Source organism: Alternaria dauci, chromosome 8 (genome assembly GCF_042100115.1).
Source record: "Alternaria dauci strain A2016 chromosome 8, whole genome shotgun sequence".
Classification (NCBI taxonomy): domain Eukaryota; kingdom Fungi; phylum Ascomycota; class Dothideomycetes; order Pleosporales; family Pleosporaceae; genus Alternaria; species Alternaria dauci.
The window spans coordinates 475,568-496,817 of NC_091279.1; the positions used below are offsets into that span (position 1 = coordinate 475,568).

Sequence of the window (21,250 nt, forward strand, 5' to 3'; positions counted from 1 at the left end):
AGGAAACCAAACGAAACAAAACTACCCCAGGACGGTTAGAGGGCCGACGTTTTCCAGGTAAATGTCTGGATGGGATGCTAGCGAGGCGATCCGAGAAGACTTAGCAGAGGTTGTGCCTGGTCGTGCAGGCTCTAGCTGGGTGACGGTTCTAATAGGCGCAGAAGACCCTGGCCGGACAATGCAGCAGCGCTCACATCACCACGTACCGGCATTGACAACTGCTTACAGCCAAGGCCTCTCGAATTGATCCAGACAGGCTGCTGATGAAATGCCAGCGGGCGTGCGGATGGTTTATGTCGTCGCAGCTGGCGTCACCAGTTCGATTGAGTTTTGCGATGGGCGGGCTCGGAGTGTTGCAGGCGCCGTCGTCGTCTTTTGCTGTCGTTTGAGAGAGTCCAAGTCGGCCTTGGACTCGACGATGGTGTGGGCCGCCATCAAAGCGGGGCGGCGCCTTCCCTCTCGTCTTGGGGGCTCCTTCCCGCCGCCATTGGTCGTCGCACAATCCTGCGCGCTTCCCGCAAGCTTAATCTGCCCTAGCGCGCACTCCGCCCAATGCACTGTCCCTGTGCCCTTCAACCACTCACCGGCGTCAACCACCATGTCGCGTTTTGCAGGGCGTCAAACGTCTTGCACTTATTGGGTGTCAGCGAATCTATGCCCTGCCGACGGCGACGCCAACTCGCTGGGCACACCTCGCTCCCGAGGGCACGAGGCGTGGTGGCATGGTCCCGTCTCTCGTTTTTCCTATACCTCTGAGCGTCCTCGCAACGGCTCGAGGCGCAAGACAAGACACGTACGACTGACACATCTGACAAACGTGGGAGAGGAGGAAAAAAGCCATCGCCACGCTGACAGACAGCATAAGCACCTTGTCAGACTTGCCCATAAACCAGCTTCGTCGCGCTGCAGTGTTCAGGCCTGGACGCGCATCGTTTGTAAATCGTTTATCGACTTCACCCGGGCGTCTATTTCTGGGCCACCACTCCCCTCTCTCCTCTGCGCGCCATTGGCATCCAGCTCGTCTCCCAGGACAGCCTATCAGACGGCCACCTGCAGCCCTCCCAGCAGCCTGCTCCTAGCCGCCATACATTTAGAACGTTGTAAGTACCCGCTCGCTTTCCCATCGCAACCTTCTCCACCTGCTTCCATCCGTGCTCCCCACCATCCAATCCTTGACCGTTGCCTCTTCCAAGCGCCCCGGCTCTATAAGCCCAGCGCTTCGCCCACTGCCAGACCTTTTCTCTTCTCCAGCAGGTCTCATATTGTAATACGTCGTGCGTCTTTTATCAAGTGTCTCTCTTAACCTCTTGCGACTGGTCTAAGCTGGCCTGGATTCGAGTCGTCGTCGTTTTGTTGCACATTCCTACCTGTCTCTCCTCCGTCTCCACTACATGAAAGCCTCAAACTCCCTCGAGTGAACCTTGGATAGTTTGAGAATGGCCGCCAACGATAAGAAGATTACTCAGATTACGATTGAAAGACGAAGCTCCAAAGACTCCCTCGACGTCAGGACACCACGCACAGCACGCTTCGCCGAAGCAACATCAGTTCACTCGCCTGTTGATCCTCCTCGGTCACCTTTCGAGTACCCAACCAACCACTACAAGCCACAGCCTCAGATCGCAGACACAGGCTTCGGCTACATGCAATCCGTCGAGATGGAAGAGACCGATCGGAGGTACCTTCCTCCACCAACCCCAAAGACTCCCCTCAAGAGTGCGTTGAAGTCGCCTGGCGCTCCCCCACGGACACCAGGTGGTGCAATGTCCATCATGAGCCCGACCTTCCGGGAAGAGCATCAGCTTGAGAAGCGGGAAGCAATGACCGACAAGGAGCAAGCAAAGGACTTGGTGAGCCTGAGGTCATTATTGAGTTCAATGCAGTCGCTAACGATACCCAGAAAATCAAAGTTCGCGTTCGACTAGCAAAGATATTCCTGCGAGGCATCAACTTTGCCTGCTCGCTCATCGTTCTTGCCATGGTGGCAAGTGCTTTTGCCATCTTCAACGCCACAAAGTCTCTCGCACCCAGGAACGGCCTACCACCATGGGCCGAAAACACCAAAGTCTGGCCTCAAATCCTCCTGCTCACCATTGCCTGCGTTTCCCTGGTCATCTCCATCTTCGTCATCGTCGCCTACTGGAGAGGAGGTCATCATCGGGCTGAAAAGGTTGCCGCGTACTACACTGTCTTTGCTGTTGGATTCTTCATCTTCAGTATCATCATGTGGGGCGTCGGTGCAGCCGTGTTCAACCAAAGCAAAGCGCAGAACAACAACAAGGATATGTGGGGCTGGTCTTGCGTTGACAACAAGCGACGACATCTCTTCGAGGACGACATTGCCTATGGCCTTGTCTGCCGTCTTCAGGTAAGCACAATGCCTTTGTCACGACAACGGAAACCGGACACTAACAATCCATCAGAACTGGGCGCTTGTCTGCTGCATTATCGAAATCGTCATCGAGGTTCTTGTCATCGGCATCTACGGAATCGTCTTCTACCGTTTCTGGTCCAAGCGCAAGCTTCGCAAGTCCATGGCCATGCGCGACCGTGCCCGATCTGATCTCTACCTTGCTCAACTCCGCTCGCAGTCCGCACCCAACACTCCTGGCTTCGGTCCCATGTCTCCTCGCTCAGGCGGCTGGCGCCCACCTCCAGGCCACCCAATGTACGTCGACCCGCACTCTGCAGCTGAAGCTGGCGAGAGCGACAAGGTGCAGTACGCATACGCCCGCGAGATTGCTCAGCCCCAGCCATTCACCCTCCAGGCGCCGCCTATCAAGGTCACTGGTGCGACACCGAAAATGGAGCAGGACGGCTTTGATTCTGTACCAGTACGGACCAACACCGTATCGCCACCACTTCCATCTCCAGGATTCCAAGAAAGGAGGAACGAGCACGTTGATGCCGCACCAGGTGAACAGCAGTATGCTGCTGTTCCCATTCCCGGTGCTTACACGCCGCTAGCATCGCCCTCATACCCACCACCGCAGCAACAGCAGCCCACTGGCTTTGACTTTGGGTCTTCAGTGACCGGTCAGCGATAAGCCTTTGAGCTTGCTGTTCGCGTATGTGTATGTTGATTTGTTGATTTAGCGCGCATCGTACCCTTTTCTCTTCTCAATCAAACTGGAATCTGGTTGCATGGATTTTGCGAAACGATATCAGGAAATGTACATTCTTCCACCCCTTTCAAGCAAGGCTTTCAGTTCTGGGCTTGTTTTTTTCTTCCCTTTGTTTCTATTGTCTATCGCTAATCTGGTCGGTGTTCTTGGGCTGGGAGTTTTAAAGATACCTTTGAAGTAAAATGCCTCTTCACTACGCCTCTCGTTGTATGTATGACATGGAGGGAGGCTTGTGGAACCACTACAACAGAACAGAGCAGAATTAGATTTATCGCAATCTCTGAGAATGCTAGATGCAATATCAAGAGCTTGACTTTTGTACATGATTGTTCTTACGTGTCTATATCGTGGTTGGTGCTACCATAATCTTCAACACAAATTTCGACATTCTCTCTGTTTACATCACATGTCCATCGAACTATTCCAGCACTCCCACCCTCCTTCTGATACCTCTCGAGATTAACTGCAAACCCACACCTCACAGTCGACGTCAGGCACTACGCCACGCACACAACCCGAGCGTCACGCCAAACTACTCCACTGTGATCCCAGGTCGCAGAACAGGTACATGGGGTTTGCAGCCGCCCGGCCTTTTTTCTTAACCGCTCGGGGTACATGTGGCACAGCGTGTGAACATGAGATTGCGCAATGGTGTGGCTGAGCATCGTGTGGACTTGGAGAGGAGAGGTGTTGAAGGATGGTATACTGGAGAATAATGTATTGAAGGATGATATATTAGTTCATGTTTACCATGACTACATGAATAGTTCTAGGTGGGTCACTTGCATCAATGTATCAAGAAACTGTCAGAGAGGTACCTCATTTACTCGGACGAACGTCGTTCACACACAGAAGATGTTTGTCCATTCGAGCATGCAAGCCCATAGTGACAAGATACTCATGAATCGTTGTCGTATGTAGAACGTCTGACTTGCGAACCTGGAATCCCTAGACGAAACAACCCTGGTAACCTAAGTCTCTTAGTACAAGCCATCACACTCGTCCAGCACAGACATGTAGATCAAGTGTTGATGGCATTGAGGTATCTGGGTGTACTAGTCGGACCCTGTCATGTCAGTACAACAGAAACAGACACATCACATGCGACAACAAAGGGCGTCAAGATGATCACACAATGGTTATGCGGAACATTCACCCAAGTGAAGCCTCCATTGTGTTTGTGATCGTAGACCCGCTCGTTAGAGACAAGGTCGCTCCATTGATAGGCCGCAAGTTCAATGCTTGCTCTTTTGTAAGATACATTCCAGGACTCCGTGGACCGAACCCCCCGAGACCGAAAATGCTGGTGATCGTGCAAAGTCTTCGCTTCGTTCCTCTTCCCCTAAATCGGCGATACGTTTATCGGACGATACCCTCGAATCGGTTCTTGTACCACTTGATGGTCTCCTGTTGGTTGACCTTGTGGGAAGCGCCAATCTTGCTCTGGCACCTCCTGCGCTTGGCGACACGCTCACCGGGGCGGGTCATGCAGACGTAGAAGTCCATACCGTAGATACTGCTCCAGTCAGCCAATGCTCCCTCACTCTCACTCTCAGGGTCCAGATTCCACATACCCAATGCTGGGGTCGTACTTGATACCCAAGTCGATGTGCTCGCTGATACCGAAACCGAAGTTGCCGGACTCTGAGAAGTTGCGCTTGCGGAGCTCGTACTCCTTGACCTTGAGGCCACGCTCGAGAATCTCCTCGGCCTTGGGGCCACGGACGGTGACGTGGACGGCGATCTTTTCGTTCCTTCGGATACCGAAAGTGCGGACGGTGTAGCGGGCCTTGGAGTAGACGGGGGTTTGACCGGACAGCTGCTCGAGCACCTTGGCGGCACGAGTGAGACGATCACCAGACTCGCCGACGGAGATGTTGAGGACGAGCTTCTGGATGCGGAGCTCCCGCATGGGGTTGGAGGCCTTGGAGTCGGACTGTCATGGCTGTTAGTTTGCGCAGAGCAATTGGCGGCGGCAGTGCGGTGCGTACCATGGTGATGACTGCGGAGGTTAGTAGTCGGTGGGTGGGTTGTCGTGTCGCTGGTGTTGAAGTCGCGAGAAAATCATTTTGGCACCTGGGGAGCGGATGTGTGCGAAGCGAGCCAAGCCCGCCGTGCACGTGCCAGGCCGCGATGCGGTAGCTACGAACTCTTTGAATCGCGAACAAACAGCTCCATACGCCCCGCCCATCGCCAACGTCAGGGGACAATTTCTCCCGACTTTCGAATACCCGTCTTCTGAGCTCCAAGTCGTCCTCGGACGCGCACCACCAACCATGTCTGGCGCCGCAAACCGCCAGGGAAAGATGGTAAGTAAATCTGCCTCGCAGCTCGAGTCCTTGGCCTGAGAGAAAGACGCGCATAGAAACTGACTGACGCCTGGTGACATAGCAAAATCTAGTAAGCGCTCCAGATTCCGCTCATAGTCGCATGCAACTCACAGAAGCAGATCAATTACCGCATGAAGGTCACTCTGCAAGATGGCAGACAAATGGTCGGGCAGATGCTCGCATTCGACAAGGTCAGTGTCGCCTGCAGTTCCTCCCTCGACTCTGCTGACCAGTGCTGCAGCACATGAACCTCGTTCTCGCCGACACAGAAGAGTTCCGACGCACACGAAGAAGGGGCAAAGCCGCACCCGGCGCAACCCAGCAAGTCACCGAGACTGAAGAGCGACGCGCAATTGGACTCACCATTATTCGTGGCGCGCATGTAATCTCGTTGTCTGTCGACGGGCCGCCGCCTGCAGACCCTGCCGCGCGACTTGGTGCGAACGCTGGAGGACCGTCTACTGCTGCTGCGCTGGCTGCCGGACCCGGTGTTGCTCGTCCTGCTGGCCGTGGTCTCCCAGTCGGTCTTACTGGGCCAGCTCCTGGTGTTGGAGGCCCTGGCCCTGGGTTCGGCGGCGGCTTCCCAGGTGCACCTGGAGGCTTTGGAGGCCCGCCTGGCTTCCCTGGTCGTGGCGGCCCTCCTGGTGGACCACGTACGTTCCCCTTGAGCATATCTTGAAAACGCCTGCTAACCATCTACAGCTGGATTCCCTCCCGCTGGTGGACCTCCCGGATTCGGTGCACCACCAGGCTTCGGTGGACCGCCCGGTTTCCCAGGTCGCGGTGGACCTCCTGGTTTCGGTGGCAGGTAGAAGGACAACGAATGATCATGATGAAATATGGCTAGAAAGATTTGGCATTGGACCATCGAACACGGCGCGTGCCCATACCACAGATCTCAGGGGATACCTTGGAAGAGGACCAAACTCACGCCTAACACGTCGCAAGGGGTCGCGTGTCCCTCGAATTGGGTTACAATCAGTGGTTGTGAGGAGCATTGGCAGAGCGAGATACCAAGTTCAAAAGTGTACTGAGATTTGGTTGAGGGAAGGGAATATACCACTAGCTTAAATGCATTTACAAGAAACAGTCGCACTATTCCACCTCAAGATATGACTGCAGCTCCAATTGTCCAAATCCAGATGTACGCATCTCTTGACTGCCTGCCATGGTGACATCAAAAAGTCCCTAACACCATGCCCTGTTTCGTGCCACACTAGAGAGTTACAGTCTCCCCCCAGTTCAACTGTAGAGATGCCTTGAATAGGTCAAGGATACCAACTCTTCTGATGTGCTGCTTTTTGGCACCAGGCAGTTGAACCGGGGAGGAAAATGTACCTAGGTATCGTGCAATTCGCCGACCGTACCCAACTGGCCCATATGTAGTCGCCCCAATCGCTAATTCGTAATTCCAGCTGCATCACTGTGCACGTGAAGTCCTTCCCGTTGTCGGAAGCGGCTTGCGGTTCCCGGTCCCTGTTCGTTCGTTCGGCCCCAATTATTGCTTGGCATCTAAACCCGTCCGTCGTGCGTCCGCAACTCGCAAACTGCGAACGGAACTGATTTCACGAACCTCAACGTCAACCCCGCACGCAACTCGGTTTCCTCGGTTTCCTCGGTACCCTCCTCCCCCGGTAAATCAGTCAAGATGGCCGCCGCGATCAAAGCCCTCAATGCGAAGATTCGCTCCAACCCGTACACGGATTACTTCTGCTCGACTCGTATGTACACCCCGTCTCGTTGTGGGGGCACCGCGCATTGGAAGAGCTGGGGAGAGGGCGCGCAGGGGATGATGCTTTGGGGAATACGGTGAAGAAGGTGCAGAGGGGAAAGAGTAGCTGGCTGACGCAAAAGGTAGATTTCTGGGGCCCGGCGAGTAACTTTGGTATCCCGATTGCGGCTATTGCGGACATGAGCAAAGATCCTGAGATGTACGTTCTATACGCCTCAATTTCTTTCTTTACCTTTATCCCACCCTTTCAAACTACACCCGATATCTTGTCCTGCCCTACGTGCGGCGCCCACATCTACCCTTCCCCACCCAGACTCTTTGATCCCCCACACACACCAGCTAACCCCTCCTCACAGCATCTCCGGCCGTATGACCGGCGCCCTCACCCTCTACTCCGGCACATTTATGCGCTACGCCATGGCCGTAACACCAGCGAACTACCTGCTCTTCGGCTGCCACGCCATCAACTTCACCTCGCAACTCGTCCAAGGATACCGATACCTCAACTACTGGAACTTTGGCGGCCGGGAAGCTACCCTAGCGGGCAAGGCGGACAAGGCCAAGGAAGAGGCCATTGGTGTTGTCGGCAAGGCGGAGCAGAAGCTTGAGAAGGTTGCCCAGGACGTCAAGGGTGTCTTGCCGAAATAAATGAGATCATAAAGCAGGAATGAATGTTTCAAGGCAGAAGAAGATGGCTACCCTTACTGTGCAACGTACCAATTGATGAGAGTTTGTTCGGTATTTCAAATGCTAAATACGTAAAACTCGCAAAACCTATTATGACACACTTCTCCATACCTTGAATGACAATATACACACACACACGTAAATTACATAAGACTGCTCCTCCCGCCAATCTCATTCCCTCCCTGTCCATTCGGCAAATCGCCGTCCCGCCCATCAACAAACTCCCTGTATATCCTCTCAAGACGCATCCTCTCTTGCGCCGAGATACTGCTCCGTCCACTCGAAAGAGAAGACTCTATGTGCTTCCACTGTATCTGCGGATCCTTTCTCTCGCCCTCATCCTCTTCTTCCTTGATTACTCTATCTTCGTCTTCCTTGTGCGCCGATCCATCTGAGCGCTGGAGTTGTTTCTGTTTCTTGCGCAGAGCCTGCAGCGCAGCAATCTTCTGTGCAATCATGGCGCGTTCGGTGAGCTGAGCAGAAGTAGCCAGGGCGGAGTTGGAATCTGCAGACGTAGCATCGTCGCCGTAGCGGAAGTAAGAAAAGTCTGGAATACCCTTGCTGTTTGGCGTGCCGTTGCTTCCGTCCTTTTTGTTGTGGTCGATCTTCGACGGGTCCACGTCGCCGAGTACATCGTGAATGGCTTCTAGTTGCGCGTTGTATACGACGGCTTGGAGATCGGCACCGGAATAGCCTTCGGTCCTCATTGCTATTTCGCGCAGATTCTCGCCCTCGTGGCCGTCGCCGAGGAGACTGGGTGCGAGATGCAGTTTACGTGTTACGGCACGTAGGATGTCGATGCGTTCTTCTACGTCTGGCATGTCGCACAAGAGGGATTTGTCGAGACGACCAGGGCGAAGGAGCGCAGGATCAATCAGATCAGGACGCGACGTAGCAGCCAGGACGTAGACACCAGAGAGTCCTTCCGCTCCGTCCATTTGGGTGAGAAGCTGGTTGACGACACGATCCGTGACACCTGTTGAGTCGTGTCCACGCTTCGGTGCGATACTGTCAAACTCATCGAAGAAGAGGACACAGGGTCGCGCTGCTTCTGCGCGCTCAAAGAGATCGCGTACAGACTTTTCGGAAGCACCAATATACTTGTTGAGGATCTCTGGCCCTTTGACTGAGATGAAGTTCAGACCGCACTCGCCTGCTACTGCAGATGCGAGGAGAGTCTTGCCGCATCCGGGGTAGCCGTATAGGAGGAGACCTGATCGAAGACGGAGTGGGCATTTTGCGAAAATGGGAGCGTAGGTTGTAGGATACTGGAGGGTTTCCATGAGAACCTGTCTTGTTGTATGTAGGCCGCCGATGGAATCCCATTTTGTGGTCGAGGATTGTAGTGTGACGTTTCGCAAGGAGGCGGGCGTGAAGCCGGTAATAGCTTGGCTGTAATCTTCTCTTGTCAGGGACACAGTAGGAGACGTAGATGTGACTGAACGGATCAATGCTTCGTTGCGGGCGCGCGACGTGAGTAGCACGAGATCGCCGGGCATGTATCCGTCTGTCTGACCGGCGAGGTCGAGAAAGTCGATTGTGGGATCAATGGTGAAAGCATATTCGTCAGACGGTTGCTGTGGTGTACCGTCAATGCTAGACTGACTGCGGTGAGCGGTACTGGGCCGGCTGTTCGATGGGGATGGTGGAAAGGCATGGCCATTTGGCTCCTGAGATCGCTCCATTTTAGCGTCCTTGAAGGCGAGCATCTCGAGGACCTTCCTTCTGCCGTCTTTGTTGGGCGCTTTGAGACTGACAATCTCACGGACGATATGTCCACCAACGATGACATTGTTCAGGGACTCTTTACCTTGCGCAGTTGCTAACAGCACTACGCCAGAGTCCATAGAGCAGTACTGTCTGACAATGTTGATCAGACACTCGCTGACATGTCGACTCCGTCCGTTGTCATTGCCAACCTGAAGCTCAGTCTCTACAGGGCACAACTTGTCCAGGTCATCCAGAATGACTACAGCATTCCCACCTCCTCGTGCGCCCCATGATGCCGAAGCAAACAGTCTGTTCAAAGTTTCTTTGATAGTTGCAACTCGTGTCTCATCCGTGACGAGTTTGCGGCAGGGGAAGTAGATGGTGTTGAAGAGGTATTCAGTCCGAAGTTGATGGGCAAGTAGCTGAGCGCATTCCGACTTTCCTGCTCCCAGACCACCAGTGAGCAGAACGGAAGAGTTGTGCGTCAGATGTGATCGCAGCTGCTGGATAAGAGGATCTATGCCAACCAGATTCGCGGGCGTCTGCGGAAGCGGATCACCTTGCTGCCAGCCTTTAGCCCAGCTCGTTGGCGTTGACACTTCCTGACCAATCTCAAGCGGTGGTTTCCTCTCGGGAAAAAGAACCCATGAGACTCCAGTTGTGGAGGATGGTGGTTCAAACCTGACAATGCCTCCCTGCCAGCTGAGCTCAGAGTCCTTGGGCGCAGGCAGTATCATGCCATCTGTGACTGGCCCATCGAGAAGACCATTCTTCTTCCCGTATATTGTTTTGATCTTCTCTATCGCTTTCTCTTGATCTTGCTTAGACTCGCCGCCAAACTTGAGCGAGGCATTGACTTGTGATGCAACAGTGGAGAAGGGCATGATCTTGATGGACTTGACGATAGGCTCTCTAGACTCCTTGGTCGGCTTGATCGCTGGTGGTTTGGGGGTTTGCGCTGGCGCGCCTTCGATCCGAACGAGACCACCGACAAAGTTCTCGGAGCCCAGAACCTTGCAGAGGTCGGTTGAGAGAGCGACATGCCGACTGTCTGGCGCGTCTTCCCATGGCATGATCTTCGCAACTACGCGTGTAGCAGGCTTCTCCTGCTCCTGCTCCTTGGACATGTCCACTGGCTCTTGGAGTCCTGCAGGCTTGATGATTGATACGGAGACCCAGTTGGCGCCTCTGAGAGCCGTGGTGAGGAGTACGTCCTTGTCCACCCACACCTTCAGCCCGTCCGCGTCTGTATCTTCTTCTTCATCGAACCATTCTTGTGCCACAACGCGATCGACTCCGCGCAAGAAGACGACGCCCTTGCTTGCGGCGTCCTCGCGGCCACTGCGCCGGCGGACTGTACTGGCAGTGCTCTTTCCGCTCTTCCTCGAGGCAGCGCCCACGCTTCTGCTTTCCCGGTTTGAGCTCCTCTCCTTTTGTCTGGTCTTGGGCGCGACAATGACCTCGGCGTCGGGCGAGATCTTGACGAAGAGGGAGGTATTGGCTGGTGCGGGCGCGATGGAAGTGACGGTGATGTTGGCGGTCGTGGTAGGGGACAGATGCAGGGTAAGAGGATGCGGCGCTCCGGCTTGGGGGTTGGGGAGTGCGCGTATCTGGGAGAGGAAGTTCAATTCCAAGAATTGGGCGTGCAGCTCGATCATCTCCCAGTCGACGGGGGTCAAGGGCTCGATGTTGATGGTATGCGCCTGTGGAGGGTCCACGTGCAGTATGATGCCTACTTTCTGCCCTTCTTGAAGGCCGATCAGCCTGGCGAACGTGGCATCGACCTCGACTGCTGGCAGGTCTTGCTGGCTGACTGCTGGACTGCCTCGCAGGCCGTCGCGCCCGACTACAGGCGCAATCCGGCGCTTGCTCTGCATGCCCGTCCATCCCACAAACACCGACTTGGGCGCGGTGTTTCTGTTATCCGAAGCACCCGGCGGTGGAGGCTGGCGGTAGGTAAGCTCGACGACGACATTCTGGGCGACCGTGTTCGCATTCACGAGTACGGAGACGAGCGAGGACGGGAGATTGACGAGGCAGTTCTTGAGGGACTGCTGCAGGGCCACCTCGGCCTGGACAACGTTGCCGGCGGGCTTCTTGGGCGGCATGATGGCGAGAGTGGACGAGTGAACGAGGCTGTTGTCACTGCTACTGCGGTCGCATGGCGCATGTCTCAAGCTCCCAATGCTCACTCATACGCGGGCCGAGGTTGGGGTCGTCGGCGCCGATGGCCCAAAGCGGTGGCAGAAAGCGGCGGCGGTCCAATCGCTCGACTGCCCTGGAAACGCGGGTAGACGCGACGGAGCTGGCAACGCGACCAGCCCCAATTTTGCTACCGCGCATCCCTCCCCGCTGCACCACCGCACCCACGCCTAGACACGCACCTTGACACGCACCCCCCAGACAGAATGGCGCTCCTTACCACGAGTGCGCCCGTCAACTACGACGAGCAGGAGGGTAAGCGGGCACGGGCAACCAAGACACTGCACACCGCAGCTAACAGCCAGCAGCCGCCTTTGTTGATTTCCTCAAACACTACAAGTCGGCCTCGACAGATGCCGCCGACCAGCTCGAGGGCCTCAACATCAATGGCAATGGCGACGAGGAATACGACATGGTCGACGACTCGGACGATCCCGCGTCAAATGCGAATGGAGCGCAGTCGCGCACCAAGTCGAAGCTCAAGTACATGGACCTCCTGCAGGACGTAGCGAACCGCGTGCGCGACGAGATCCAAATAGACCTCAACGACGTCGAAGCATACGAGAAGGCGACAGCAGACGACGAGCACAACTACCGCCTGGTCGAGTCCATCGAGCGCAATGCGCACCACTACATCGAGATCTTCTCGCGGGCAGTCGATAAGTGCCTGCCGCCGCCGACCAGGGAGCTCGACTTCAAGGACGATGTCCTGGACGTGATTATGACGCAGCGCTCCAAGCGCAACGAGAGACAGCAGGAGATGCAGGGAGTCGACGACAATTCACAGGCTGCGCCCGAGACCATGTTTCCTCCTGCGTTGACCAGGCGATACACCCTCAACTTCAGGCCCAGGATACCGTCTGGTTCCAGCAGCCAGCGCAGCACGAAGGCGTTGGCAGTGCGAAATGTTCGGGGCGAGCACCTGGGTCACCTCATCACAGTCCGCGGTATTGCAACCAGGGTGTCGGACGTCAAGCCAGCCGTACAGGTCAACGCTTACTCTTGCGACCGCTGCGGAAGCGAAGTTTTCCAGCCCGTGACGACCAAGCAATTCACTCCCCTCGTCGAGTGCCCGTCCGAAGATTGCAAGAGCAACAAGACCAAGGGCCAGCTCTTCCTCTCGACGCGCGCCTCCAAGTTCCTTCCGTTCCAAGAAGTCAAGATCCAAGAGATGGCCGACCAAGTTCCTGTTGGCCATATCCCGAGACAGCTGACTATCCACTGCCATGGCGCGCTCGTCAGGCAGATCAACCCCGGCGATGTCATCGACTGTGCTGGTATCTTTCTCCCCACGCCCTACACTGGCTTCAAGGCCATCCGAGCCGGTCTCCTCACCGACACATACCTCGAAGCCCAATACGTCATGCAGCACAAGAAGGCCTACGATGACATTGTGCTTGCGCAGCCAACGCTGCGAAGGATGAACGAGCTCGAAAGGACCGGGCAGCTGTACGAGTACCTGTCGCGATCCATCGCACCTGAAATTTTCGGTCACGTCGATGTCAAGAAGGCCCTTCTCCTCCAGCTCATTGGTGGTGTCACAAAAGAGGTTGGCGACGGTATGCGCATCCGTGGTGATATCAACGTCTGCTTGATGGGTGACCCTGGTGTGGCCAAATCCCAATTGCTCAAGTACATTACCAAAGTAGCGCCTCGCGGTGTCTACACGACTGGCCGTGGTAGCAGTGGTGTCGGTCTTACCGCAGCGGTCATGCGCGACCCAGTCACAGATGAGATGGTCCTTGAGGGAGGAGCCCTTGTGCTAGCTGACAACGGCATGTGCTGTATTGATGAATTTGACAAGATGGATGACAGCGACCGAACAGCCATCCACGAAGTCATGGAACAACAAACAATCTCCATCAGCAAGGCTGGCATTACAACCACCTTGAACGCTCGCACGTCGATCCTCGCGGCTGCCAATCCGTTGTATGGCCGCTACAATCCTCGCCTCTCGCCGATCGAGAACATCAACCTTCCTGCTGCGCTCCTGTCTCGTTTCGATGTCTTGTTCCTTATCCTCGATACCCCTGCGCGAGACTCTGACGAAGAGCTGGCTCGTCACGTCACTCACGTGCACATGCATAACGCCCACCCCGAGGCCCCTGGTGGCATCATCTTCAGCCCTGCCGAAGTACGGCAATGGGTTGCTCGTGCGCGATCATACCGACCAACTATACCAAAGGAGGTATCAGACTACATGGTCGGCGCCTACGTGCGCATGCGTCAACAGCAGAAGCGGGACGACGGCAACAAGAAGGCCTTTACCCACACTTCGCCGCGTACGTTGCTTGGTATACTTCGTCTTGCACAGGCTCTTGCGCGACTGCGATTCGCCGAACAAGTCATCTCGGAAGACGTTGACGAAGCTCTCCGCCTTACCGAAGTCAGCAAGGCCAGTCTGTATGCCGACGAGAACCGTGGAATCGACCACACTCCAAGCAGTAAAATCTACCACCTCATCAAGTCCATGGAGGCTAGCGGTGCTGCTGCTGTTGGTGATGGCACAAGGGGTGAACTTGACCTTCGCAGGGTCAGGGAAAGGGTCTTGGCCAAGGGCTTCACAGCCGACCAGTTTGAACAAGCCATTGACGAATATTCCATGCTCGATGTAAGTATCGCCGTCCAATGTCACACGAGGCTCACTGTACTAACGCTTCTTGATAGGTCTGGCAAACAACTGGAGAAGGCACAAGACTTGTCTTTATCGAAGCTGGTCTGGAGGACGAGGATATGGATGCTGATAACGACTTTTAAAGCATGGGCATGGAATGTTGGCATTGGATATAGTTGTGTCTGTTTACGGCGTACCAGGGCGTTGGATATCCGAACGACGTTGAGCGCGCGTCTACCTTACTTGCAGCTGTTTGTAGCTTCGCATAGAAATCCCAATGAAGCAACGACGAACAACTGCTTCTCGAAATGTTGTCTACCGAATGTCGCGTGCGCCAGGGTCGCTGTCACATGCCAAGGCAACCATCCCGTCTGCAGACAAGCATCATCGGTGCGTTGTGAACCCTCGCGGGGTCGCTACCGAAAAGTGGGAGAGCTCAAGTCGGCCAACCCTGTTTTCGCTGTGCCCCCCTCTCACCACGGCTCACGGCTTTTCTGATTACTTGTGTTGTGAGATTTCGCTACAAGCCTCGTCTGCGGTCCTACCTTCTTAAAGAGGTTACCTCCACTGCGAATCTCGCGACGCGGCAGAAACCGACAGATAAGCTTGCGCCAGCTGTTCGCATCTCACAGTGTGATCTTCCTATCAATCGCAAATTCATACACGGACTCGCGCTCCCCAGCATCCCCTCAAAATGGCCCCAGGCGCAGCAAACAACTTTGCGCAATTTATGGTTGTAGGACGTAAGTAGGACGACCCCTCCATGCTGACCACCCGGCCCAGCCCAGCCTACTTCCACAACGCTTCAATTGCGCCGCGAATTCGCCTGCTGACCAAACCTCGCAGCAACATGTTTTTTCCTCGGGATCATGTTCGCGCAACTGCCATACGACTACAATGTCCTATGGAACGTGCCTGCCGACCGATCGGTCTACTTCGACATTCTTGAATCGCACATCAAGTTCCTCTATGCCTCTCCTGCCATTGTGTCGCGCATCCTCAACCTTGCCATCGGCACCGGTCTGCTCGGCTTCCTCATCAAGCTCTTCAAGCCGAACCAGGCCAACATGCTCTTCGACGGCGCATCTCTTGTTCTCTACATGGCTGGTATTACCGTGTACCTGACCAACATCGTCAAGGGCTTCAGGGTCGTGACAGCGGGCATCTATGGAGACGTGAACAAGGCGGCCCCGGGCGAGATTACAGACGAGGATATGGGCGACTACATCTCGAGGGAGGACACGTTGAGGGTGTTTGCGGCTAGTAACACGATTCTGGCGCTTGTGCTGGTCGGTGTGCTGGTGCTGCAGGCGGGGCAATGGTATGCCAAGAGGGCGGAAGAGAAGGAGATTGAGGAGTTTGAGCGCCAGGCTGAGGAGAAGAAGGGCGCGGGGAAGAAGAAGCAGTAGATTTACACTCTTGCGGTTAAGTGGGCCAATGGATAGCGGGTTCGCTTTCCAGGGTAATGGGTAGGCTGAGTAGGCTTTCAACTCTTGTTCCTCTTTTGTCATGTGCAATGGTTAAGAGTTGGGATCATTCGTTGGTATGCCGAACAAGGTTTGTAGGAATAATGAGGCGTATAAAAGTACTCATGACATGCACGAGTCTTGGTGATCAGTGACGAGTCACTCTTCTTCCTCACATTATTCTTTCATTTTCTCCCTATTCGAAGTCTCTCTGTTTGCTGTTACCATACGAGCTCGTCCCAGAGGGCATTGGCGGCGTGGGTTTAGTCTCGTAGCGCCTTCCCGTTTGGCACGCCTCAACCAGCAACAGCAGCTCGTTCTTGCCGGTTTCGGCCACTCCCGTCGAGCTCATCCGCATCCTCTACAACGACAGAATCCTCTCTCCTCGATGACCGGCGACGAGCCAGCTTGGTCGGAGCATCTCAAAGCGCTGCTAGCGTTACTCGTCTCATCGATTGCCGTACAGCTGCAGTCGCTCCTTCTCGCTATTCACGAATGAGCATAGACTGGGCAAGAGGCAACCGCTACTGCCGACTCTCGGCATCACACAAGGAAAGCAGTCACGATACCCAATAATGCCGCAGCGCGAGGCATCCACCGTTCACGGACGCAAACAGAAAGCAAACAGAATGATACGCCGAGACAGAACCGCCACAATCTCAGCCAATAGTCTACTCAGTAGACAGTTCGAAAGCATCACGGATGTTCTTCTCAAGGCAAGCCAGCGACGTAACCAGGACCTGCACCAAAGGCTGTTGATACCAGTACCTATCCCACCAACACTCGGGTCTGCGAGAAAGCCTCCTGTCGCCACCGAACCAGAACCATCACATTTCAGCGCTCTCGGTGACGATCGCATTGATCTCGAACGAGTCGAACAGGGCAATAAAAATATTGTCGGCATTCAGTTAAAGATGGCTGGATCGAACGAGGAATCTTCAGGTAAGCATATACGTATCATGTCATCACATTCAGTCCAACTCAATTGATCTGTACGCAGACGTATTAGGAACACAGATGCACCTCCGTGGCGGCGGCGTCCCGGACTATGCCAACGACCCCAAGATGATGCTCGCAGAGCTGGAGTTGTCGAGCCAAGATCATTCTGACCGTGATGGTGGTGAAGAGCTTGACGACAGTTATGGCCAGGAGAAGACGCGGGCAGATATGAAAAGTGTCTCGCCATTGACACAGTATACCGCCGTTGAGCAAGATAACGACCCGACAGCAATACCTGCGAACCCCGACACAGAGGAGGCAGACGAGTTGTCGGTCTTGACTAAGCGTCTGGGCATCGACAGTGACGAGAGCAAGACCTTTGGGGGTATCGAATCGACGGCTGATGACCTTGACGGACAAGTCTCTAGCGAAGGCCGTACCCAGAATGAAGACATCGATATCGAGGCTCTTTATGACAAGCTAGCGATTATGTTTCCGCCGTCCTGCGATACAGCCTCTGGGGACATCCCGTACAAAGCTATGGACACACCCATCATCAACACGATTTTAGATCCTCGAGAACATGCAGCTGAAAAGGATGAGCCAGAAGACTCACCGCCTGCTGCTGCCTTGCGATTAGAGCCTGGGGACGCTGAATCGAACGATATCCAAGACGGGTGCACGCAACTCCAAAGTGATGGCATCGATGAACAGGAGGCTAAGAAAGAGAAAGAAGAAATGCTGAAGAGGGAGAACGAGAAGCTTGAAGCTACCATAGAGTACGTCCTGGAGGAGGAGAAGAGGTACCGTGCAATTGAGGAGAATAAGCGCCTAAGAACTCGTCTGATTGTCTCGAACCTGGCTGCTGATGTGGATGATCACGCCATTCGCATGTTCTTCGCCAAGTACACAAGGGATATGTAAGTCGTTTACCCTGTCTACAAGGTCAACGAGCAATATACTAATGCTAATCTCACTAGCCGCAATGTCACTATTCTGTCAGTACGCGATCCAGTCAAAAGGACCAGAACAGCGTACGTCGATATGTACAGCAGGGAGGTAGCAGTTCGTGCGTCCTACGAGTTTGGAGGTATCTTTGGGCTCATCGTGAAAATCAAGCTGGCAGTGGAGTAGTGGAGGTCAAGAGATGACTCATGTGTGTATAAGGCGTCAGGGCCATGATATTTTGTATCCATCCCGGATACCCAGTCATCAGCTGTTTTACAAGTAATACGCAACTGTCGTACACCAAACAGCGACCCGGTCAAACCACCTGTCTCTCAGTTTCCTTTGTCACTTGCTAATGCCTTCTCCAACTCACGATCAGCGCTCAACTCCTTCTCTGCCCCCTCGATCACGCCCCTGAGTCCCTTGGCACAAGCTTCCAACTGCGCCTTCTCCTCCTCATCAAGCTGAATCGGCATCGCCTTGATGATACCCTTGCGACCCACCACTGCCGGCATCGACAGACAGCAGCCCAACTCAGGTTGGTAGAAGGACAGTGGCCGAACGGAGCGCGAGTCGAATAGAATGTACTTGCAGATACTAGCTGCAATGTTTCCGATGCCGTATGCAGTGCAACCTTTAGCCGCAATAATGGCACCAGCTGCTCCGCGCGTGTGAGACGAGATTTGGTCCTTGAACTCTGAAGTCAGTGTGTTTGGTGGAAGGGCAAGCGCGAGTGGTGTTGTGCCGATTGTAGCACTTGACCAGGCAATCTGTCTCTTACATTAGCGCACATACATGTCCCCCGACTGAGCCCTTTCGTCATCCGCAAAAGAAGGGTAAGAAACACTTACAAATTGGCTATCCCCATGCTCCCCAAGCACATACGCGTCAATGCTATTCGGCGCTACCTCCGCCTTCTGCGCCAACACACCCCTCAGCCTCGCAGAGTCCAAACTCGTCCCCGTCCCCAACACCTGACTCTCCGGCAACCCAGACAACCTCCTCGCAAAATACGTCAAAATATCCACCGGATTTGCCACCAACAACAGAATCGTATGCGGGCTGATGGGCGCCATAGCCCCAAAGATACTCTCTAGGATATGCAAGTTCCTAGACAGCAGCGATAAGCGTGATTCTCCAGGTTTCTGCTTTGCGCCCGCGGTGATGACGACAATGTCGGCTTGGCCGGCGTCTTTGTGCGTGCCTGCTCGCACTTTGACGCCGCTGCCGCCGCGGTAGGTCGCGTCGTTTAGGTCGCGGACTTGGGCTTCGAGTAGTGAGGTTTTGAGGTCGACGAGGATGACTTCGGAGCAGATGGGTTGGAGGACGAGGGTGTAGGCTAGGGTGGAGCCGACGTCTCCGCAGCCGAGGATGGCGATTGTGGTTTTTAGCTTGGGGGATGACATTTTTTTGTTGTTATCCTGTTCTTGTTTTGCGTTGTGAGTAGGGCTGGGTGAGTTCGTGGATTGGTGATGCGAGAGATTGTGTAGTGAGGAAAGTAAAAGCGCGAGGGTTGTAGTTGCTCGATTATAAGAAGGATGTGGGCACGTAATAATCCGATCGCCCGATGCCTGATTGTACCTGCCTGTACGTGAGTCCGTAGTTACAAGTTGTGGTACGTCGCCAAGGCCTGGGCTGCAGAGAGGTGGTGTGATGCATGGTGGAGCTCCGCCACTCACAGTTCGCCTCACCATGCGAATACGTGCTTACAGTACCAATCCAATCGCGACGTTGCAAAGACCTTTAGTGCCTTATTTCATTGCATACGTTCTACATTGTGGCTTTGACTCGGACCGTGCACTAGTCAAGACCAGTGCTTAAAGCATCTGTTGATATGCCCACTGGTTCTGCACATCGTCCTCCAGCGGCAGCATTGTCTTTTGCAGTTCCTTTGCGACCTTATCAGCCTCACCCCAGACCCGAAGCAGGTTGCCTCCTGCAATCTTTGCAGCATCCTCATCGCTAATTCCTTGTCTCAGCAATTCAGCAATGAGGTCAGGGAATTTGGATACGTCCTCCAATCCGTCCGGCGTTTTCTCAATGCCGTCGTAATCCGTGCCGATACCAACGTGATCATAACCGATCAATTCTCCAATATGCCTGATGTGGCGTACCACATGTGCTAGTGTATTATTCTCTGGAACAAACACTGGGAAGGAGTCTGGTGTCTCAGGAGCCTTGCAGGATACAAAGTCCGGGTTGAAATTGACCATGACAACAGAGTTGCGCTGCTTCACGAGCTGAAGTATGTCATCCGGGACGTTTCGGGGATGTGGGCAGATTGCGTGTGCGGAGCTGTGACTGAAGATTGGGGGCGCGATGCTACCAGTCCAGTTTCCGTCGCCTCGACCTACAAGAACATCGCGCATAGTGTCTTGACTCACATGCGCAAGATCCACCAACATCCCTAGACGATTCATTTCTTTAACGAGGTCGCGACCAGCTGGACTAAGACCGTTCCAGTACGGTTTCGCGATGCGCGCGCTGAAGTCTGAGCCAGTCTCAATTGCTGCATCGGCATACTTGTTGTGGCAGTTCCATGTCAAAGTCGCATATCTGACTCCAAGCTGATAGTAAAGTCGTAACGTAGAGACTGAGTTGCCAATCTGGTGCAGGCCTTCGATAGCTGCTGGGGCAATGAAGTTGCCACTTTCGAAAGCTTTGATGGCCTCTGCGCTGTTCCTAGACGGAGTAAAGTACTTTGGGTAGTTTTGGCCTAGACGGTTGAACAAATCTAGTTGACCCAGCGTTGACTTGACGACTGTATTTATTAGTTTCACACTCGCCATATGTTGTTTCGTGCGAGCTTACTGTCATAGTACCTGTCATCCGCAAAGTTCGTCTCATCACCTAGCGGACAGAGCCAGAATGCGCTCCAGAATGCACCGCCTTGCAGGCCCTTCTCGAGGCGAGGGATATCGATGTGTTGCTTTAGTCCACCATTCTCGAACTTATCTGCAAAGTCGCTGCCGGACTCGTTGTAGATGTGGTTCTTGTATGTGCCTCGAATGAAGATCATAAGATCATTATGGCCATCTTTTAGGTAGTCAGCATTCGGCCCTGGATGTCATGATCGTGAAGCTGACCAATAAGTGGATTTTCCTGCAGGATCTTTACAGCTCTTTCTTCAACTGTCAATGGCTTCCGACAGGTGTGCTTTTGGCCTGAGAACAAAGTCCGGACTTCCGAGAACCATATGGTCGACGCGATTAGGAAGATGACTACAAAGAAGATAACGTCATCAACGCCCATACGCCGTCTCGAAGGTCGACGATGCGGTGTATGCACATGCTTCTCGCTGACGGGGAGATCTCCTGTCTTTTCCATACTCAACGCAGGAGGTCAGAGATGAAAAAGAAACATGGTGCAAGCTAGGCCTTATCATCAAGGTACATGTAGGTCTTGGCACGAGACACGGACGGAGTTAGGGATTTGGTCCGAAACACCACGCGACGCGGCGCTGAAAACAACATTGTCACAGCCACAACCGTCTCGAG

General features: G+C 54.3%; 10 protein-coding genes across 10 annotated transcripts; 6 read left to right on the top strand and 4 right to left on the bottom strand.

Annotated features, from left to right (window-relative positions):
- Window positions 1-598: 598 nt before the first annotated feature.
- ACET3X_008091 (uncharacterized protein) lies at window positions 599-3,047 on the top strand (the record flags this gene model as incomplete). Its single annotated transcript, XM_069454226.1, has 5 exons — window positions 599-793; window positions 1,095-1,100; window positions 1,458-1,850; window positions 1,901-2,368; window positions 2,424-3,047. 5 exons carry the CDS (start codon window positions 599-601, stop codon window positions 3,045-3,047), a joined length of 1,686 nt encoding a protein of 561 aa, XP_069303693.1.
- Window positions 3,048-3,835: 788 nt separating this feature from the next.
- On the bottom strand, window positions 3,836-5,166 carry ACET3X_008092 (60S ribosomal protein uL5). Its single transcript, XM_069454227.1, has 3 exons — window positions 5,117-5,166; window positions 4,700-5,061; window positions 3,836-4,641 (listed from the first exon to the last, which is right to left on the bottom strand). The coding sequence occupies exons 1-3, from the start codon at window positions 5,117-5,119 to the stop codon at window positions 4,485-4,487; spliced, it is 522 nt and encodes a 173-aa protein (XP_069303694.1). The 5' UTR covers window positions 5,120-5,166; the 3' UTR covers window positions 3,836-4,484.
- Window positions 5,167-5,401: 235 nt separating this feature from the next.
- Window positions 5,402-6,267, top strand: ACET3X_008093 (uncharacterized protein; the record flags this gene model as incomplete). Its single annotated transcript, XM_069454228.1, has 4 exons — window positions 5,402-5,434; window positions 5,575-5,646; window positions 5,697-6,108; window positions 6,158-6,267. 4 exons carry the CDS (start codon window positions 5,402-5,404, stop codon window positions 6,265-6,267), a joined length of 627 nt encoding a protein of 208 aa, XP_069303695.1.
- An 836-nt stretch (window positions 6,268-7,103) lies between these two features.
- ACET3X_008094 (uncharacterized protein) lies at window positions 7,104-7,835 on the top strand (the record flags this gene model as incomplete). The annotated part of the gene is made up of 3 exons (XM_069454230.1): window positions 7,104-7,176; window positions 7,314-7,386; window positions 7,544-7,835. 3 exons carry the CDS (start codon window positions 7,104-7,106, stop codon window positions 7,833-7,835), a joined length of 438 nt encoding a protein of 145 aa, XP_069303696.1.
- A 182-nt stretch (window positions 7,836-8,017) lies between these two features.
- On the bottom strand, window positions 8,018-11,692 carry ACET3X_008095 (uncharacterized protein; the record flags this gene model as incomplete). Its single annotated transcript, XM_069454231.1, has 1 exon — window positions 8,018-11,692. The coding sequence occupies one exon, from the start codon at window positions 11,690-11,692 to the stop codon at window positions 8,018-8,020; it is 3,675 nt and encodes a 1,224-aa protein (XP_069303697.1).
- A 300-nt stretch (window positions 11,693-11,992) lies between these two features.
- Window positions 11,993-14,543, top strand: ACET3X_008096 (DNA replication licensing factor MCM7; the record flags this gene model as incomplete). The annotated part of the gene is made up of 4 exons (XM_069454232.1): window positions 11,993-12,041; window positions 12,095-12,441; window positions 12,475-14,397; window positions 14,454-14,543. The coding sequence occupies 4 exons, from the start codon at window positions 11,993-11,995 to the stop codon at window positions 14,541-14,543; spliced, it is 2,409 nt and encodes an 802-aa protein (XP_069303698.1).
- A 551-nt stretch (window positions 14,544-15,094) lies between these two features.
- Window positions 15,095-15,809, top strand: ACET3X_008097 (uncharacterized protein; the record flags this gene model as incomplete). The annotated part of the gene is made up of 2 exons (XM_069454233.1): window positions 15,095-15,143; window positions 15,247-15,809. The coding sequence occupies 2 exons, from the start codon at window positions 15,095-15,097 to the stop codon at window positions 15,807-15,809; spliced, it is 612 nt and encodes a 203-aa protein (XP_069303699.1).
- Window positions 15,810-16,495: 686 nt separating this feature from the next.
- Window positions 16,496-17,939, top strand: ACET3X_008098 (uncharacterized protein; the record flags this gene model as incomplete). Its single annotated transcript, XM_069454234.1, has 3 exons — window positions 16,496-16,808; window positions 16,867-17,725; window positions 17,786-17,939. The coding sequence occupies 3 exons, from the start codon at window positions 16,496-16,498 to the stop codon at window positions 17,937-17,939; spliced, it is 1,326 nt and encodes a 441-aa protein (XP_069303700.1).
- A 26-nt stretch (window positions 17,940-17,965) lies between these two features.
- ACET3X_008099 (uncharacterized protein) lies at window positions 17,966-19,318 on the bottom strand. Its single transcript, XM_069454235.1, has 2 exons — window positions 18,605-19,318; window positions 17,966-18,523 (listed from the first exon to the last, which is right to left on the bottom strand). The coding sequence occupies exons 1-2, from the start codon at window positions 19,157-19,159 to the stop codon at window positions 18,086-18,088; spliced, it is 993 nt and encodes a 330-aa protein (XP_069303701.1). The 5' UTR covers window positions 19,160-19,318; the 3' UTR covers window positions 17,966-18,085.
- Window positions 19,319-19,506: 188 nt separating this feature from the next.
- ACET3X_008100 (uncharacterized protein) lies at window positions 19,507-21,090 on the bottom strand. The gene is made up of 3 exons (XM_069454236.1): window positions 20,840-21,090; window positions 20,565-20,789; window positions 19,507-20,514 (listed from the first exon to the last, which is right to left on the bottom strand). The coding sequence occupies exons 1-3, from the start codon at window positions 21,078-21,080 to the stop codon at window positions 19,571-19,573; spliced, it is 1,410 nt and encodes a 469-aa protein (XP_069303702.1). The 5' UTR covers window positions 21,081-21,090; the 3' UTR covers window positions 19,507-19,570.
- Between the last annotated feature and the right edge of the window lie 160 nt (window positions 21,091-21,250).

Coding starts and splice junctions, on each gene's coding strand:
- ACET3X_008100 (XM_069454236.1), bottom strand. CDS start 21,080: ATGGAAAAGACAGGAGATCTCCCCGTCAGCGAGAAGCATGTGCATACA. Junction 20,790..20,839: donor GCAGGAAAATCCACTTATTG/GTCAGCTTCACG, acceptor ACTACCTAAAAG/ATGGCCATAATGATCTTATG. Junction 20,515..20,564: donor GGATGACAGGTACTATGACA/GTAAGCTCGCAC, acceptor TAATAAATACAG/TCGTCAAGTCAACGCTGGGT.
- ACET3X_008092 (XM_069454227.1), bottom strand. Junction 4,642..4,699: donor AAGTACGACCCCAGCATTGG/GTATGTGGAATC, acceptor TGACTGGAGCAG/TATCTACGGTATGGACTTCT.
- ACET3X_008099 (XM_069454235.1), bottom strand. CDS start 19,159: ATGTCATCCCCCAAGCTAAAAACCACAATCGCCATCCTCGGCTGCGGA. Junction 18,524..18,604: donor AGCATGGGGATAGCCAATTT/GTAAGTGTTTCT, acceptor TGTAAGAGACAG/ATTGCCTGGTCAAGTGCTAC.